The sequence below is a fragment of the Chrysochloris asiatica genome, unplaced genomic scaffold (assembly GCF_000296735.1).
Source record: "Chrysochloris asiatica unplaced genomic scaffold, ChrAsi1.0 scaffold00112, whole genome shotgun sequence".
Lineage (NCBI taxonomy): Eukaryota > Metazoa > Chordata > Mammalia > Afrosoricida > Chrysochloridae > Chrysochloris > Chrysochloris asiatica.
The window spans coordinates 8,128,714-8,149,277 of NW_006408630.1; the positions used below are offsets into that span (position 1 = coordinate 8,128,714).

General features: G+C 39.6%; 2 protein-coding genes across 2 annotated transcripts in view; one reads left to right on the forward strand and one right to left on the reverse strand.

Moving 5' to 3' along the window:
* Positions 1–8,774: 8,774 nt before the first annotated feature.
* Positions 8,775–11,536, reverse strand: LOC102827040 (chromosome unknown open reading frame, human C4orf46). The gene is made up of 2 exons (XM_006867920.1): positions 11,351–11,536; positions 8,775–8,930 (listed from the first exon to the last, which is right to left on the reverse strand). The coding sequence occupies exons 1-2, from the start codon at positions 11,534–11,536 to the stop codon at positions 8,775–8,777; spliced, it is 342 nt and encodes a 113-aa protein (XP_006867982.1).
* A 570-nt stretch (positions 11,537–12,106) lies between these two features.
* The window catches only part of ETFDH (electron-transferring-flavoprotein dehydrogenase), a 66,197-nt gene continuing 57,739 nt past the window's right edge, over positions 12,107–20,564 (forward strand). Inside the window, exon 1 of the mRNA XM_006867921.1 lies at positions 12,107–12,251. Within this exon, the coding sequence (XP_006867983.1) occupies positions 12,218–12,251 (34 nt within the window). The 5' untranslated portion in view covers positions 12,107–12,217. The remainder of the gene's footprint in view (positions 12,252–20,564) is intronic.

Sequence of the window (20,564 nt, forward strand, 5' to 3'; positions counted from 1 at the left end):
TGGCAACAGTAGTGAGGTTGGCCCAGGATCAGGCCGTGTTTTGTTCTGCTGTGCATAAGGTCGCTATGAGTCGGCACCGACTCTATGGCACCTAACAACAACAATGTTAAAGGGCCTTAGAAATGAGTTTTAAAATTATATATACATTTGAAAATCTTTTTAGTATTCAAATTATTTATTATTTTTAAAATAATTTTCTGGAAGCCGGTTGGCTTTCTGCCTACTCTTTCCATTTACTCTTCTACCCTGCAATCTCCCAAACACAGTTGTTGTTGTTAAGTGATGTCAGTTGGTTCTGACTCAACAATGAGCTGCTTGGTGGGTTTGAACAGCCACGCTGTAGTTAGAAGCCCAGTACTTACCCTACAGAATCACCCAAATATAGTAGTTCTAGTTAACTTAATTTAACAAATAATTGAGGAACTTACGTGAGACTAGCTCTTACCAGCTTAGATAGAAGATGCAATAGAAGTACTAAGTTGACCCAAATACAAAGTTTTTCTTTCTTAAAAACTTTGCATGTGAGAATGCCCAAACTTGCAATAGTACCCTTTTGACCTACCTTTGATGGCTTGATAATCTGAACTCAACTAGAGACAGATAAAAAAAATTTTTTTGATAAAGGAAAAAAAGTATAAATTGCTAATTTGATTAACTTGACCTATACTTATAGATGTAGTGCCTCAAAATACCAACTGAGAGGGATGGTATCATCAGATCAAGGATCATTCCTATCCCCTCTGTACAGAGGGTTGATAGGGATGGGCAACTTACATTGGCTACCTAAAATGGGACAGGTAAAAAAGGTACAAAGTGACTGGCTTACAAGTTTTCAAGAGGGAGCTTAATTTCAGAGTGTTAAGGGGAAGGTAGAATCCCCACTGAATAGTTTTCGTCTTGTTTAGACGTATCGGGTGATAGGAGATGGGATAAGATTCTTATGATTCAATAGTGAGTGACTGTTATCATGACTAATTGTGATTGTCACAACCGTAAAGGTTTAAGTTTTGTAACAAAAAAGGGGGAGTAGTTAATCTTACATTCCAGGAACAGAGGACAGACCCTAGGACCATCAAGGGAGAAGGGCATGAGCAGAATATGGGACCCTATCCTGAGAAGCAGCAACATCAGAGATAGAGGCAGAGGTGAGGACATGGAGAGAGAGAGCAGCTGAGGACTCTAGACTCATGGAAAGAGAAAGGCTGTGTACTGGCAGCCAGTAGGCAAGCCTACAGACTGTACCCTTTGGTTGTTTAAATGATTATATATTCCTGAGTCTTTTTGTGTACATCCAAAACAAAAAAACAAAAACAAAACCAGAGGGAATATAAGTAAATATTATTGAATGATGATGCATTAAGGGGATTGTAATCATTGCAATGAAATGAAATATGATAGGATGAGCGTAAAATCAATGTTCTCCCATGTAAACTATCACTCAATTCACAATAATAAACTTAAAAAAAAAAAAAAAAACCATAAAAACTTTGTATGTAAAAAACATGGAGCATGCTCTAGGTTAAATCAGTCTACTAAGTCAGGCCAAAGTTGTTTTGAAATTTAAAAATATACTCATCATGCTAATACATAATCTCTCCCAAAGCAATGGCTTTGACTAAACCATAAGCAACTCTGACAATAATTAAGTTGAAGGCAATCTACATAGAGGAAAGGAAGATGTGCTGCTAGAATGGTGAATTCTAGGCATTTTTCTCAGTAGATTTAATAAAAAGGGAATTGATACTAAAACAGAATAGAGTGACTTACTTAGGTGAGAGATCTCAAAATATGCAAATGATGTTGTTAGGTGCTTTCCAGTTGGTTCTGACTCATAGCAACCCAATACACAAAACAACAAAACTGCCTAGTTCTGTGCCATTCTCATAATTATTGCTATGTTTGAGCCTATTGTTGCAGCCACTGTGTCAACACATCTTAAGGGTCTTCCTCTTTCTCACTGACCCTTTATAGTATCAGACATGAATTCCTTCTCCAGGAACAGATCCCTCCTGGCAACATGTCCAAAGTATATGACACAAAGTTTGCCATACTTGCTTCTAAGGAACATATGGTCTTACAGCCCATATAATATAAGTCTCACAGCCCAGATTTTTTTTTTTTCTTTTTTGGCAGTCCATGGAATCTTCAATATTGTGCATCAACACCATAATTTAAATGCATCCATTCTTCTTAGGTCCTCCTTATTTATTGTCTAGCTTTCACATCCATATGAAACTATTGAAAATACTCTGGCTTAGATCAGGTACACCTTAGCTCTCAGAGTGACAGCTTTACTGTTTAACATTTTTTAAAAGATATTTTGCAGATTTACCCAATACATCATTTGATTTCTTGAGTGCTGCTTCCATGAGCATTGATTATAGGTCCAAGTAAAATTAAATCCTTGACGACTTCAATCTTTTCTGTTTACATGATATTGTTTATTTACCCATTTGTGAGGATTTTTGTTGTCTTTATGTTGAGGTATAATCCATACTAAAGACTATAGTTTTTATCTTCATCAGTAAGTGCTTGAATTACTCTTTTTTTTTTCAGCAAGAAAGGTTGTGTCATCTGCATATTTCAGGTTGTTAACGATTTTAAACCAGGTGGTAACCCCTTGTTCTGTTTGAAAGACTGTCTCTTGGTCTATGTACATATTCTACATGACAATAATTAAGTGCTCTGAAATTCCCATTTTTCACAATATTATTCATAATTCGTTTTGCTCCACACATAATTTGTTTTGCATAGCTGATAAAACACAGGAAAACCTCTTTCCGGCATTCTGTTTTTTTAGCCAAGATCCATCTGACATCAGCAGTGATATCCCTTGTTCTATGTCTTCTTCTGAATCCGGCTTTAATTCCTGGCAGTTTCCTGTCAATACACTGCTAGAACCACCTTTGAATTATCTTCCAAATTTTTTCTTGTCTGTGATAATAATGAAGGAGCTCTGGTAGCGTAGTGGTTACGAATCGGGCTCTTTTTCAATAAGTTCTGTATTCTGTTGAATGGGCATAAATATGGATCTCTTCCAGTCAGTTAGGCAGCTAACTATGACTGGGGAAGCTAGGTAGCTGTCTTCTACATTTCTTGGCAAAGCTGAATGAGTGCTTCCAGCATTTCATCTGTTTGTTGAAAGATCTCAGTTGATATTGCATCAATTCCTAGAGTCTTGCTTTTTCCCAATGTCTTCAATTAAGCTTGGACCTCTTGCTTCTATACCATCAATTCTTGATCATATGCCACCTCCTGAAATGATTAAACACTGATCAATTCTTTTTGGGACAGGGATTCTGTATATTCCTTCCATCTTCGTTGATGCTTCCTGCACCATTCAATATTTTGCCACTGTTATTGGTAGTATAGTGGTTACAAATCAGGCTGCGAACTTCAAGGTCAGCAGTTCGAAACTACCAGCTCTTCCGTGGGAGAAAGATAAAGATTTCCGCTCCTGTAAAGATTTACAGCCTTGGAAACCCTGTTCAGGATAGCTATGGGTCGGAAGCAACTCGACAGCACTTAACAACAATTGTTAGATGCCATCTAGTCAGTCTGATTCATAGTGACCCTACACACAACAGAACAAAACACTGCCCAGTCTTGCATGAGCCCAATAAATATTATCTGAATCCATGTTCCTGCCCGTGTGTCAATCCATCTCTTTGGGGTCTTCCTGTTTTATGCTGATTCTCCAGCATTCCATGTTCCAATTATTAATAGATGTTTGCAGTTACTTCTTCTCATTTTGAGTTTTGCCCTGTTAGCAAATGAAGCTTTGCCTCATCCATGTCATTAAGGTCATGGACAGTTCTTCCCCAGTCACGTTTAAATACCTTCCAACCTGAGAGGCTAACCTTACAGCACTGTATTAGACAATGTTCCACTGCTATTCATAGGGTTTTCAGTGGCTAACCTATCAGAAGTAATCCACCTCTCCTTTTTCCTATTCTTAGCTTCAGAGGTGCCACTAAAACCATCCACCATGGATGACCCCGCTGGTATTTAAAACACAAATGGCACAGCTTCCAGCATCATAGCAATACACAAGCCACCACAGTATGACAAACTGACAGACAAGCGGTGGATTTTACCCATAGAATCCTTCATTATCGCAACTAGAGTTTTGAATTTTTCCTGCAGTTCTTTTAGCTTGGAAAGTACTGAGCACGTTCTTCACTTTTTGCTTTGTAACTCCAGGTCTCCACACTTCATTATTTCATGAATGTTACTTTTACCAGAATGCATCTGTTTTGAAATTAAAATTTTCACTGGAAACCTTATTTACTATCATTGTGTCTCTTCTTAAACTCTTATCTAAAGACTCTGAAAATCTCATTACTGCCCTTATGCTTTAGTTTCTACATTTGGTGTGGTGCTGTGGCTTAATGCACTGGATTGCAAGGTCATTTTGAGCCACAAGGACGGCGGTTCAAGCTCACCAGCCGCCCTCAGAAAGCCTATGCAGGATCGCTATGAGTCGGAACTGACTTGACAGCACTTAACAACAATACATATACAGATGATTCCCATAGTTGTATTTTAACTTGGTTCTCTCCCTTAAATTGTTCTCTTGGTTATTTTACTGGTTCTTTAAGGTCATGATTACTAATGGAACTGGATTCTCAAACCTAATTCTCATCCTCTAAACTGTCTTGGTAAATGGCACACAATGCCCCAGGTAGAAATCTGAGTCATCATTGACTATTCTCGTACTCACTATATCAAATTACCCATTCCTCCTTCGATTCAAGTCCTGGTTGTTAAATGCCATCAAATGGTTCTGACTCACAGTGACCCTATACAGGGTTTCCAAGGAGTGGCTGGTGAGCTTGAGCCACCGACCTTGTGGTTTAAACCAACCTTGCTATCCAGCGCATTATCCCACAGTGCCACAACCTTAAGCAGTTCAAGTATAGCTATTTCTCTTCCTCCTGATTCTCAATACCTTAATTTGGTCAAACATTGTATCGCATTAAACTATTTACAATAATGTTCTATCTAGTTTTTGTACCTCTAATTCCTACTGTGGTGCTGTAAAATAAGCACTGGACAGCAAGGTCGGTTTGAACTGCAAGGTTAACTCCTTCGAAACCCTATGCAGGGTCACTATTAGTGGGAATTGACTTGACAGCACTTACAACAACTACTCTAAATTTTTATGATAAAGTATTATAAAGAAATGTGTAAAGACCTGGAATCGGAACACCAAAAGGGAAGAAAATGGTCCAAATTTCTCAAGCTTAAACAACTGAAAGAAAAAAAAAATCAAAACTCGACTTGCAATATTGAAGGATCAATGGGCAAAATATTAAATGATGCAGGAAGCATCAAAAGGATTGTTGCTAAGTGCCGTCGAGTCAGTTCCGACCCATAGCGACCCTGTACAGGGTTTCCGAGGCTGTAAATCTTTACGGGAGCAGAACGCCTCATCTTTCTCCCGCGGAGCAGCTGGTAGTTTCGAACTGCTGGCCTTAAGGTTCGCAGCCCAATTCGTAACCACTACGCTACCAGAGCTCCTTCAAAAGGATAGGGAAGGAATATACAGAGTCACATACCAAAAACATTTAATTTGACATTCAATCATATCAGAACATATAATCAAAAATTGATGGTATTGAAGGAAGAAGTGCAATCTGCACTGAAGGCATAAGGGAGAAACACAGCTGCAAGATGATGGAGCACCAACTTCTTACTGACATGGAGCCTAACTGTCAGTCTTAGGTGAAACTAAAGGCCTTCTCAGATCTTGTCTGAGTATGAGTCCAGCTCAAGATATGCATGTGGTGTTCAAGAGTCTCTGGTATACCAAGGAGCTTACAATGTCCTTATTTCTCCTTTTTTCCCTCTAGGTTTTCAATTTGTTTGCTGATGGCCCCATCTGTTATCCCTTGCTCCAGGTAGATGTGGCTAGTATTTATTGTTGTTAAGTGCCTTTGAGTTGGTTCTGACTTATAGCGACCCAGTATAGGGTTTCTGAGGCTGCAAATCTTTGTGGGAGGGCTCATAGTTCTCTGGAAGAGCAACTGGTGGGCTTGAACCACTGACCTGGTAGTTCACAGTTCAGTGCTAATCTTACAGAGCCACTGCTCAACCCTGAGAGAGTTCTGAGGTGGGTTTGATCTGCAAGGTTGCCTGTTCTAACTCACCAGCCACTCCATCGAAACCCTATGCAGGGTCACTATGAGTGGGAATCGACTTGACAGCACTTACAACTACTCTAAATTTTTATGATAAAGTACTATAAAGAAATGTGTAAAGACCTGGAATCAGAAAACCAAAATGGAAGAAAAACAAGGGCAAGCCCCTGAGCTGTTCCCTTAGGTATCCTCCAGGCCGAACAAAACATACAACCATAGTTCTTTAAGAACAAAGTTTTATTCCCTTCTCTAGCTATATGGTAACAATAATACTTGGAGGAGTATTTACCTGCATGCAAAAATAAGTAAAACAAAATTCCAAGATCACACTATGAACAAAAATTCCAGTAACACTTAACACCTGAATTTTTTAAAAATTCAAACTAATGGAAAATCATTTAGGGGGTACTATAGTTCTTATATATGATCCACAAAGAAGAAACTATTATGGAAGATATTATAAAAGATTATATTTTAAAAACTTTATACAAGAAACCACCATAACCAAAATGCAAAGACAAATCAGACTACATAAGATAGTTGAAAAATACATAATTGACTACCTAGTATTGAAAATATGTATTCAAGCATAATAGAAAAACATGCTAAAGAAATCACGAACTGAATTTCCTTACACAAGTCAGCCATATTGAACATGAGAGACTATCCATGATATGAATACGAAAAGGCAACCAGTGAATAGGAACATCTTAGAGAATAGCTGTAAAAAAAACAAAACACCAAACTAGTTGCCACTGATTCTAGTGAACCCTTGTGTTGCAGAATGAAACTCTACTCCATTAGGTTTATCACTGTTGTAACCTTTTGGAAGCAGATCTTCTGTGACGCTTGTGATGGGTTCAAACCATCAATCTTTCAGTTAGTTGCTGAGCACTTAACCATTTGCATCACACAGAGACTCCTTGGAAACTAGCTACCATAACATAAACAATTTTATAAGGTTATATTACAAATTTCAAAACTCAATCTTGACTACATAGCAACTCTAGGGCAGTGCTTATCTATAATGAAAGAGGGAAGCTATGGGATCAAACAGGTAACAGAGAAGGAGTCACATGCATCTAACAGTTGTGCTTAAATATATATGGAGCTGAAGAAAATAGGGTTAAATACTAAAATTTATAAAATCTGTATGTAGGACTATAAATATAATTCTTTATTCTCTTTTCCTACACATTAGAAATATTTTAATATTTTTTTAAAAAATAATGAAACAAAAAGTGAATATAAAATTTGTTTTTAATGTTTATTTTGCACACTTAAAATTGTAATTTTCAAGATACATAAGAAAAATACTTTTCTAATATTAAAGTAGGCATTTCTTTGGTACAGAAATCACATGTGCAATTTTACATTAAAAAATTAATCCAGAACTATAACATAATATGCTAAACAAAACTATTGTTTGTCCATCCCTTTTATAGCCTCATTATGGGGATTTAGAATATAGATCTATAAATAGTTTTATATATAAAAAAGGTAAAGATGCCATGTTAAAAACGTTAGAGAAGTTATATAATAGCTATTTAGTTGGCTTAATTATTGACACAAATCACCAAAAAATAAACAACAATGAGACCTCTAAACAAAAAGAGTAACATAACATACAGGACAAGTAAAATAAAGTATTGTTACTGAGGTCAAGTAACAAAAACATCACATCATTTAAATCTGATGCACTGAAAACAAAGCAACTTCTTTAGAAGCATTTCACAACTTGCAAAGCTCCCAAAGTAACAGCACAGAACCATAATCTGATAGGGTACTTTAAAAACAATAACCAAGTAAGTATATAAAAATAGCATACATGAAATATTAACTGTAAAAGTAGTTAATCATAGAAACAGAGAAAAAATATATGCATTCTTTCCAGACAATTTTTGAGTTTTAAGACTTTTAAGAAAAAGCATCATAAAAAGTCAAAAAATACATTTTAAAAAAGCAACAGTTAAACTGCATAGTTTTTTGGGGCTTTTTAACAGTTTCAAGTCAATGAATTTCTGGTTCACATATCTGTTTAGAGAAACAATTAGAGATGTGATGCCAAAAATAATTAGAAAAAAATAGTTTTTAATTGTGTTTGTGAATTCTCTTATTCAACAACCATTCAGTGAGTGTTAGGACACTGCTTTAAGTGTTAAGGACACACAGGTAAATAAAGCACAGTCACTGGCTCTAGGGAACTTAGCCTAATGGAAGAATCATTGTCAAAATTGCCTTCTCCTCTGAGCCAGAAAATTAAGACAGAACTTTAAAGTTTTTCCATTTCTGTCATTCTTGGAATTCCCTTGAAAAATGAATAATGGTTTACTTAGTTTGTTATCGGTAGCAATATGGCATCAATCAATCACTGATGAAATTAATGTTATAAAGATTTCTATGTAAGGTTAAAGAGAAAATATTTAAGGGTAATCAAATATTGTCCAACAGCAAAAATAATATCAATATTCTACTGTCATATAAATCAAGATAGTCAAGAAAAAAAAATTCTGATTATACAAAACTACTGAAAAGAGATTACCCCTAATGTGTACATGTACAAATATTATAGATGAGGAAGAGTGAGTTATTACATAACCATTGTTTTTAAAACTAATTAAGCATGCCAAATCAGTTGTCCGGTTTCAAAGAATCATAGCCTTCTTTTAAGAGGTTCCGCCATGTTTTAAGGAAACGTGCATTTTCTGTACATTTGAAGGCAAGCTCATCCACTTGAGCTGACACTGCAGATGTGGCTTCAAGAAGCTGGGTTAATGAAAATGCTGCCTGAAATTGAAAAAAAAATAAGAAAATCAAAGGGAAGTTTATTTTTAACTTCTCGTTTCATTTTATAAATAGCCTAAAATACAGTATGAACCCTTGAATCCAATTTCCAAGTTACTCTCCTTTGAAAAAGGAGCTCTGGTAGCGTAGTGGTTACGAATCGGGCTGTGAACCTCAAGGTCAGCAGTTCGAAACTACCAGCTGCTCCGCTGCTCCGTGGGAGAAAGATGAGGCGTTCTGCTCCCATAAAGATTAACAGCCTCGGAAAACCCTGATCAGGGTCACTATGGGTTGGAACCGACTCAAAGGCATTTTAACAACAACTCCTTTGAAAGCACAAATTTTCATAAGAAAACACAGGTTTTTTCAGAGAACCTAATACATTCTTTAATATGATATAAGCTTTGAAGAACTGTGTTGTTGTGTTAAATGCCTTTGAGTGGGTTCCAACCCAAACGGACCCTGCATAAGGTTTCCAGATGCAGTTAGCAGTCCAGTGCTTATTCTACAGTGCCACACCAGGTCTTCTTGAGGAACTATACCTACAAGAAAAAAAATTACGTATAATATATGACAAGACAGTTAGTTGTGTGGGGTTTTTTGTTGTTGGTTTGTTTTGTTTTATATTAGAGTCTCATTTAGCTCAAGAAGATGAGTTTGGGACCCTTAACACAAACATCGTTAGTTTCAACGGACTTCATCATAAATAACTTACTGATATTTGTGTTGCAAGGGCATTATTCTAAATCAGCTAGGTTCAGAAAAAAACAACCAGTTACTCATAAGAGTTAGGCATAGGGCACTTTGAACAGTAAACAACTAAATGAAAACATCCTTGACCCATCCCCTGCCAGCTTTTCCTTTTTACAGATGTTTTCTTTCAGCTACAATGCAAACTAGCTATAGCCCAATTCAGGAACAAGCACCAAGAAAGCAACTCTGCACACCAGTTGACCCAGACCGTTAGAAAGCTTATAAAGGAACAGATATTCACCAGAATTACATCATCTATGATGCCTGGAACCACTTCGAAAAGCAGAGTCCAGTCCATTGGCCCTTTCCATGAATAACGCCGCGTGGCACCTCCCCAAAGCCCTGCATTTGAATAGCTCCCTTTTCTCCCATAGGCTTAAAAGCTTTCCTCCAGGAAACAGTACTTTTAGAATTATCTCCCTGTCTCCTTGTCACAAGTAATAAAATTCTGATATGGCAAACCCACTCGCTTTGTTACTCTTAACTCACTGATGAGTGGGGGACCCAGTGAGTCCTTAAAATTATAACTCAGGAAACTGAGTCTGGTAACAATTTCACTATGCACACATTAGGCCATCAAATTGGATAGCTCAATGCAGATACACTGACCTCTGACAAATACAGCAAAATCACACACACGCACATACAAGAATGCAGAGACTAGCCAACTCTTTGTGAAAACTTCACTTTTAAAGCAAAGGTCTCCTTCAACATGACATGAGTTTCTAGAAAACCTATCAGCACTTCATTCTACATGTTCACTTGTAACTAGTCCTGCTCCAGCAAATACAGAAGCTGGATTAGCAATTCTTAGTCATTAAAAACAAAAAACACCACCAAGCGTATTTCTTAAACAACTAAATAATCGAGTTAATTCCCTAATTTCCCATGAGCACAGGCGGGTGGGTTCGCTGGTCAATTCCACAAAGCCCTCTCAGGAAAGTGATGCCCTACAGCTCTTTATTTCACTAGCCCCACTCAGAGGCCGTAAAATCTTAAACTGTGACCTCCTCTCTTGAGGGGGGAGGGGGAAGAGGAGGTGGTGTGTGTGTGTTGGTTGGGGTGGGAGGAAACGGTGCTAGTCTTTGGGGGTTCTAAACCAGCCAGACTAATCACAGGGCGGAATCCTCCAATAAACAATTAAGTGACTTCAAGGTTGGCGGTTCAAGCTTACCAGCTGTTCCTCGGAAACCCTATACAAGGTTACTATGGGTTGGAATCGACTCCACGGCACAACAACAACAATTAGAGACTAAAGGGGCCGCGACTATCCCCCTCCCAGCTGATCTCAATGCAAGGCGGGCCTGCAGCACACAATAGCTTTATCAGCTGACTCTGGGCAAGTAGCCAACCAGAGCATCGAGCTCTAAAACCCGTGGAGAAAAATCACGGCCCACTAGTAAACAATGAGAAGCAAGGCTGACCAATCGCACAGTTGAAACAGTTCTTGGTTGCCGGGGAGGAAGCAAAGTCAGCACTAGCGCTACTGTGGAGCTATCAGGTTTCGAGTTACAGAAGATGATAAAACCAGAAGGCGAGAAGGGCGAAGAGGTAACCCCTTCATTCCCTAACAGTCTAAAGACGAGTCCCCCTGCGTTCACACTTTCAGGGCTCATTTTAAAAAGTCTGAGACGCGGCGACCGGGTTCTTCTTCCGAAGACGACACTCACGTTTCCAATCTGCAGCTCCACTTCCTCCAGCGGGTCCACAATACGGCCGCTGATCCTCCTCGAAACTTGCCAATCCAGACTCACTGGAACGCCGGGGGAGGATGATGAAGAGGTGTCTGACGAAGACGGAGAGGAAGGAGGCGGTGGGGGCGGCGAAGAGGCCCGTATCTCTTCATGCTCAGCCATAGAGAAGGGATGGGATAGCTATATCTAAGTAGAGCAGCCGAACCGACACCAACAGTCTTTCAACCGCTCGCGCCCAAAGCCCAGCGGCCCCACCTCCTCTCTCCTAAAGTTCCGCCCTGTCTCCATGTGAGTCTCTGCCCAAGGCCGCGAAGATGGTTCATCGTTCGGGACAGCCAATTAGATGTCAGCCAATTCACCTTAGGCAGCGCACCACTTCTGCGTAGCCTGGTTTAGAGGGTGCTTAGTGAAGACTACAACTCCCAAGATGCTGTCCGCTCCTCCTCGTCTCTTTACTGAGCGCACGTTGTATTATGGGTCTTGTGGTCCTCATAGCGGCCGCACCACGCCTCCCTGATAAAGAAGCTCAGGTCCAATTTGCAGCCCAAAGCCAGGAACTCAGAGTCGGAATTGACGTGCAGCAGTTTGGTTTGTGGTTCCCTTTCCTCTTTGGTATATGAACCGGAAGTATCTTCTAGCCATCTGATCGTGAGTGGCGCTGGCACAGAACTACTGGGAGGCGGGAACAAGCTAGAGCTGGCCAGAGGCGAATTTCACTAGAAGTGTTGGTGCTTCAGGCAGGTGATGGCGCCCCTCGCGGCTTAGAGGTCCGCCCCTACCAGCGATATTCGAACAGTCCTCCTTGATTTGTGTCCGAAACAGAGAGCCCTGGTTGCTGTGAGCATGTTGCTGCCTCTAGCCAAGATGTCCTGCCCGGGTGAGCTTGAACTCCAGGCGGGAATAAGGGGAGGAAGGTCGAGGAGTGTGGGCAAAACGCACAGGACCACACCTGGGGGCTGCGGGCCAGTCTCCCCGCCGCTTCTGCACTACCGTCTCAGACTAAACTAGCACAAAGGTCACGCTGTCTGCACCTGTTGGTGGACCCTGGATTTCTCCCCATGGGCGTCTCTTGGAACACTTGCCATCTAGGGCAAAGGTCATGGCTAGAGGAAACTTGTCAACAGGACCCCCATGGACTCCTGACCTGAGTCAGCCCAAACTTGGTCCTAATCCTTATCCCGAATCTCAGATGTTATCTTTTGCCTTGCTGTAAGTGGAAACATTTGACAGTTTTTCTCTTTGGTCTTGACCTGACTTGTGTCTTTGCAGCCAATGTAGTCCAGTCTTAAGAAGTTGAATTTGAGTTCTGATCTGTCACATTGTGATTAACATGCAGACGCTGCCAAAGTCACCAAATTCAATCTGGAGCCAGCAATTTTTCTGCATTTTCTAAAATTATCTTTAGTTACTTATGCTGTTGTTGAGCGTGTGAAAATACCGAATTACCTTCCTTTTAATTTAAAAAACTGTAAAGTGAAGCAGTTGGATGAATTTTTTAAATTAAAAACAAAAAAAAGTTAAAAATTTGAACTTAAAAAAGTTCCTTAAGGAAGCTTGAATTCCGTCACAACTGACTTAAATTTTTTAATCCTTCAGTAATTAAAGTTAAGTTTCTCTTTATGCAATACTAAACACTTATACGTGTTGCACACTGAAGGAGGTTCTTAAGTAAAGGTAGAATTTTGTCACATTTGGACCTCATGTACTAAGTAATCAGGATTTTTTAAGGTCCTCACTTTAACTTCTTTTGCTACAGTAAATATGTAGCTATGCTTTATGTTTTTAGCAGCATGCTATCTGCTCCACAATCTAATTAAAAGCAATCTTGGACCTTGTTATTGTGCCCTTGAGTTGGTTCTGACTTATAGTGACCCTGAATAAGGTTTCCCAGGAGCAACTTGGTGGGTTTGAACCACACACTTTACAGTTAGCAGTACAATGCTTGTCCTGTGGTGCTACACCAGGACCAAATTACCATTGCTAGTTTTGTAGCCCATTATTAGCCTTGGGGTATGGGGGGAGGGCAACAAAGAAGTGGGCACAAGTGTAATATCATTATGACTTTGGTATGGTGATATTAGAAGTACAATGGATTTTGACCTCGTGTGTCTACCAAAATTCAGCCAAAGTTTCTTAGTGTGCAGACTTTTGCAGTGAGATATCAGATTTGTTTTCAGAAAAGGGGTAAAGGCCATGACTTTGTTTTTAACCCCTGGAAGAAATCAGACTGCCCAGTTCCAAATATTCTCTAAAAAAATTAGCAATTCCAGTTTGCCAAGTTCCCAATCATCATATGATAATTTTTCTTTGAAATGCACTTTGAATATTTGAACTTTGGAATTGAGTCCTCTTATTATGGAGCGCCAGTAGCACAGTGGTTAAGAGTCAGACTGTCAACCTCAAGGTCAGCAGTTGGAAACTACCAGCAGTTCCGCGGGAGAAAGATGAGGCATTCTGCTTCCGTGCAGATTTACAGCTTCGGAAACTCTGTGCAGGGTCACTATGGGTCAGAACCGACTCCAGGGTACTTGACAACAACAACAATTATGTGACACAGTGAGCTAGTGCGTCAGACTGCAAAGTCATTTGAACTACGAAGTCAGAGGTTCAAGCTCACCAGCTGCTATAGGTCACCAGGGTCGCTATAGGTCAGAATCAACTCACCAGCACTTAACAACAACAACAATTATATGTTAGGAGTCCTGGGGTGGCGCTGTGGGATAATGCATCAGACTGCAAAGCCATTTGAACTGCTAGATCAGCGGTTCTTGCGCACTAACTGCTCCTCAGAAACCCTATATAGGGTCGCTGTGGGTCAGAGCCGACTTGATGGCACTTAACAACAACAATTATATGTTAACATACTTTTGTGTATCTTATATACATTTTTTCAAGGTTAAGGGAATAGAGTTATCTAATACAAAATTATTCCTAGTACTAGGGTTTTTGTAAGCTTTTGCAAGAAGAAAAAATTAGTCTCCTTGCTACTTTTTTTTTCCAGATTAATTACTAAAAACATTTTTTAGTGTTAAAAAGACTTTAGAGATTTGTCATACCTAATTTCTTCTCTTCTTGCATTCATCATCATAAATAATTACTGATCACCTGATGCCAAGCTTTCACTTTAAAATAACAAATATTTGATTGGAAAGAACAAAGCAAAACAAATATGACTTTTGCAATTGATTACCCAAGAATAAAAAAAATTCACTAATGCTAGGCCACGTTTACTAAAACGTGTCATCAGTCTATATATTCATAAAACAACAAAGAGAAAGAGTATGACTTGACTTCACAACACAAAGGTTCTGCAACTTCAGAGAAATTTTCAAATTACATTGTAGTCTCGGAGTTATACTGAATGTTAGAAGGGCTGAGACTGAGCTTGGCTAGTGAGCCTCTGAATTTCCATTTATTGACTAAATGGGGATTGTTGCTTCTGAAAGATGTGGTATTAAATTTTTTTTAAAACTTTGCTATTCAGTATGTCCATTTTCTTAAATGTATGTATATGTAAATTTAATCATATGCTTCAGTTCCACACAAAATTCTTTCTTGGTCTTTGCTATTTGTTTTTTTCATCCCATGTTAGAAACATGTTCATTTGCAGATGTAGCATCACCTAAGGGATACGTTAAATAGTGTGCTCCATTTTCTTCTTTCTTACATGATTTCTTAAAGAGATATCCTATACAATTATTTTCCTAGTTCCGTTGTTAAGTGCCATTGAGTTTATTCTAACCCATAGTGACCCTGTATAGGGTTTTCAAGGAGCAGCTGGTGAGCTTGAACCACTGACCTTGCAGTTCAAATGACTTTGCAGTCTGACGCATTAGCTCACAACGCCACACCAGTTCCTTTATAAGTAAGAAATTTTCCCCTCTCTGACTTTTTTTCTTTCCCTCAAAATTTTGTTTTTGTTTGTCTTTTATGTCTTGAAGTCTGAATATGATATGCCTAGGTATAGATTTTCAGGTATAGATTTCCGGCTATTATTTAACTTGGTGTTTAATTCTTCTTAAGTCTTCCTTATTCATTGTCCAGCTTTCATATACTTATGAAAAATATCAGGGCTTGGGGTCAGGCATATAAATCATAAACAATAAAAAACTACCATCCAGTTGATTGCAACTCATAGTGATGCTATTTAGGGTTTCTGAGACAGCCTCATCTTTCTCCCAAAATTAAGCATAATTGTCATAAATTCCAGGTATGATCATTCCAAATTCTCTGCAATCCCAGCATCCCAAGTCTAGTTCTGATACTTGGCTCAGGCTGCTTTTGGTTTTGTTTTATTATTTTTACTTTTACAATGGTATATATATGTGTGTGTGTGTATGTATGTATGTGTATATAGATATGTATTTACAATCAGGCATGAGATATTAGGTAAAAAGAACTGATGTAATAGACTTTAGTGTGAAGCTTTATCTGGCTAGAAGTTGTTGTTAAGTGCCATTGAGTCAGTGCTGATTCATAGTATAGGGTTTCAAGGACAGCTGGTAAGCTTGAACCGCCAACCTTGTGGTTCAAACCAACCTTGCAGTCCAGTGCTTTAATCCACACAGCACCACACCAGACTAGGAGTTAGTCTGTGTTTATTATTTACTGTAACTATGGTGTTCTGGTAGCGTTGTTGTGTGCCGTCAAGTCGGTTCCGACCCATAGCGACCCTATACAGGGTTTCCGAGGCTGTAAATCTTTACGGGAAAAGAAAGCCTCATCTTTCTCCTGCGGAGCCACTGGTAGTTTTGAACTGCTGACCTTAAGGTTCGCAGCCCAATTCATAACCACTACGCTACCAGAGGTTACGAATCAGACTGTGAACCGCAAGGTCAGCAGTTGGAAACTGCCAGCTGTTCGGTGGGAGAAAGATGAGGCTTTCTGCTCCCATAAACATATACAGCCTTGGAAACCCTGTACTGGGTCACTATGAGTCGGAACCGACTCCACGGGACACAGCAGCAATAACTATGATGCTAGAGTCTAAACTTTTTTCTAGTGCCCTTTTTTTGCCTTACCTGTTGTCATTCCCCACACATCTGTCACTTTATCATACTGTGCTGGCTTGCATGTTGCTGTGATGCTGAAAACTATCACATAAATACCAGCAGGGGTCACCCATGATGGACGGAGCTTCCAGACTAGGAAAAAGGGATAAATGATCCTCTTCTGTTGTCTGTTGTCTTTGAGGATCCCTACTAAAACCAAACCCCTTGTCATTAAGTTGATTCCAACTCATAGCAACCCTATAGGACACTTTAGAACTGCCTCATACAGTTTCCAATTTTATAAATATTTACAGAAGTGGACTGCAACATCTTTCTGCCCTGATGAGGTTTGTGGGTTTGGACCAATGATCTTTCATTAAGTAGCCAAGTACTAACCCGCTGCCACAAAAGTGCTCCTTCTAATTTCCCTGTGTTGTTGTTAAATGTTGTTGAGTCAGTTCTGACTCATAGTGACCCTATATAGGGTTTCTGAGGAGTGACTGGTTGAACTTGAACCACTTACCGTGCATTTCAAACACCTTGCAATCCATTGTATTAATCCACAGTGCCACACCAGGACTAATTTCCCTTTTGTTGTTGTTATGTGCCGGGGAGTTGGTTCCGACTCATAGTGGCCCTGTACAGGGTTTCCAAGGCTGTAAATCTTTACGGGAGCAGAAAGCCTCCTCTTTCTCCTGTGGAACAGCTGGTAGTTTCGAACTGCTGACCCTGAGGGTAGCAGCCTGATTCGTAACCACTATGCTAGAAGAGCTCTTTAGTGGTTCCTTATGTAAGATCGGAGACTTGCAATTCTTTTAGATATAATCTTTTATTATATAAGAATCTGATTCATATGATAAAGTGTGTGTGTGTGTGTGTGTGTGTACTGGAGAGTCGGGAGAGTATTACATAGTTTTGTGCACTTCAAAGCTACCTCTACACACCACTCTTCCGAAATTCAAACAGGGTTGCTAGAATTGACTGGACAGCACTTAACAAAAGCAACAGTTAGGTGTCAGTCATTCAGTAGGCTGGTACCGTTACAAGGACTCCTGCTATGGTGCTATAAGGATCAACACTGGACTTCAGACCACAAGGCCAGCCATTGAAACCCACCATTGCTCCTCAAAAACTCTATGCAGAGTCACTATGAGTCATAACTGACTGGATGGCACCTAGCAACAAAAAAGTGAGACAGAAAGGAGCCTTGGTGATGCTTTAGGATAAATGCTGGGCTACTAACCCTATAGAGGGTCGCTATGGGCGGAACCGACTCAACGGCACTTAACAACAACAACAACTAACCATAACGTCAGTAGTGCAAGCCTACCAGCCTGGAGAAAAATGAAGCTTTCTGTTACTGTGAAAATGTCTCAGAAACCCTACATAGGATCACTATGAGGTGGAATCGACTCAGGGTTAATGGGTTTGGTAAGTGACACAGAAAGGCTAGAGGAGTATTTCCCCAGATTTGTTGTGTTGTTAGTCCCGTTGAGTTGGTTCCTACTCATAGACCCTCTATAGGGTTTCTGAGAAGCAGCTGATAAATTTGAGCCACTGGCATTGTGGTTAGCAGTCCAGTGCTTATCCTATAGTCGCACAGGTAAAATCCAAGTTGTATAGGCTCTGGGTCAATAGTTTCCCTTCAAGGCAGGTTTTTGTAAACAGAAAGCTCTGAGTTTATTTCAGATTTTGAGGAGCATCTGTTTCGTATGCCAAATTCTGTGTGTATTTTGTCTGTTTTCAAACTCTACTGTATTTGTTTTATTATTCTATTCTATAACAGATTTTTAATTGTTACAACTTCAAATATCTGTAAGGGCTAGATCAAAAGGAGAATTCTCTTTTTTTTGTTTAAAAAAAAATTATTTTACTTATAAACTGTTCATTATGCTGGTTGTGTCGATGTCCAGTTTCCTTTATCATGTTACAAACTAAATAGCAGTGTTTCTCTCCTCATCCTATGCCTCTCACTGCATGGAGGGCTGAGCTGTGCATGGTGTGCAGTCAGAAATGCCTATTGAATGAGCTCCTTGTCTATATTGATCCTATTAACCAGATAATTGCCTAATCTGCACTTGGCTTTGTGCTCTAGACACAACATAACAGGTGAAGTGAATAAAAGCTGTCTTCTAACATCAACAACAACAAAAATTATTTTAGGATGGTAAGGACTGTTGTGGAGCTGCAGGTTAATGCGCTGAACTGTAAAGTTGGTTTCAACCGCAAGGTCGGTGGTTCAAGCTCACCAGCTGCTCCTCGGAAACGCTATACAGGGTTACTATGGGTCAGAACCTACTCAGTGGCACTTTGCCACAACATCAGCAACAAGGACTGTTGAGAGCAGTAGTACAGAAGACAGAAATTAAGGATACAGGAAGAAGGGAGGGTATCAGATGGGACAAAGGAAGGGTATAAGATGGAAGGAATAAGCCGCAGCTTCTAGGTAGATCAAAGGAATAACTAAGAAGGTAGAAGACTTTTCTCCTGTTGTAACCTGGAATATAAATACAGCCCATAAATACAAGGCACATTACAGGTCATTGCCAAGGAATGAAGGAACCTTGGTGGTGCAGTGGTTAAGTCCTCAGATGCTCATCACAAGGTCAGCAGGTTCTTCATGGGAGAAAGATGTGGTATGATAGTCTGCTTCCAAAAATATTACAGCCTTGGAAACTCTGTGGGGCAGTTCCACTCTAAGTACCCTGAGTCATAATCAACTTAATAGCAATACGTTTGTGTTTGGGGCCAAGGAATTGTTGTAGTTCTTTTGGATTGCTTCTTTTTATGAAGATCTCTGAGTGATATAAATGGGTTGCTCTTTACAAACCTAAAGTTTGGTAATTTGAACATACTGAGCAGTACCCAGAAAAAGCATGTCAGTCTGCTTCTGTAAAGATTACAGCTAAGGATACCACATGCAGTAATTCTACTCTGTAACACCTGGGATTACCAGGAGTCAGAACAAACTTAATGTCAGTTTGTTGTACTGTGGCTGCTTGCGTGTTACTGTGATTCTAGAAGCTATACCATGGGTATCTTAAATACTGGGGTCACCCACAGTGGACAGCTTTCAGCTGAGCTTCCAGACAAAAACAGACTAGGAAGAAGAAGAGACAAACTACTTCTGAATATTTTGTCTTTGAAAACTTTATGAATAGCAGTGGAACACTGTCAGCACCAAAATATTGTCTATTGTAACATGATGAAGAGCACCAAAAGATTGTCAGATATAGTGCCGGAAGATGAGCTCCTCAGGTTGGAAGACACTCAAAGTAAGAATGAGGAAGAGCCACCTCCTCAAAGTAGAGTTGACCGTGATAACGCGAATAGAGCAAAACCTTTGGAACCTACTAAGGATGAACTTAGGAAAATTGGAAATTGTCAAAAATGAAATGGAATGCATAATCATCAATGCCCTAGGCATTAGTGAACTGAAATGGACAGTATTGGCCATTTTAAATCTGACAATCACATAGTTTACTATGCTTGGAATAACAAATTGAAGAACGACATCCCATTTATCATCAAAAACAACATATCAAGAACTGTCTTGAAGTACAACACTGTCTGTGATAGGATATTATCCATACACCTACAAGAAAGACCAGTTAATACCACTATTATTCAAATTTATGCACCAACCACTAATGTCAGTGATGACGAAATTGAAGAATTCTGTCAATTTCTTCAGTCTGAAGTTTATCAAGCAGGCCATTAAGACGTATTGATTCCCTGCCATGGCCTTTCATGGTTCACATTCCAAGCATGAAGACTTAAGATGTGAGGCTGGGCCTAATCTCCCTTCTCACAAGAGTGCTTGTTTTTAAAGAAGGGGAGTGGTTGATCTTGCAGTCCAGGAGCGGAGGACCCTGGGACCATCAAGGGAGAAGAGCGGAGTGTAGGACACTATCCAGAGAAGCAGTAACACCAGAGATGGAGGCAGAGACGATGATGTGGAAAGATGGAGTGGCTGGGGACCCTGGACTCAAGGAGGGAGAGGGGCTGTGTGCTGACAGCCAGGGTGCAAGCTTGCAGGGTGTGCCCTTTGGTTGGTTAAATGGTTGTATATTCCTGAGTGCTTTGGTGTACATAAAAAAAAAAAAGAAAAAGAAAAAAGCAGAGGGAATGGAAGCAAATGCTGTTGAATGGAATTGTAATCATTGCAATGAAATGAAATACAATAGGATGAATGTAAA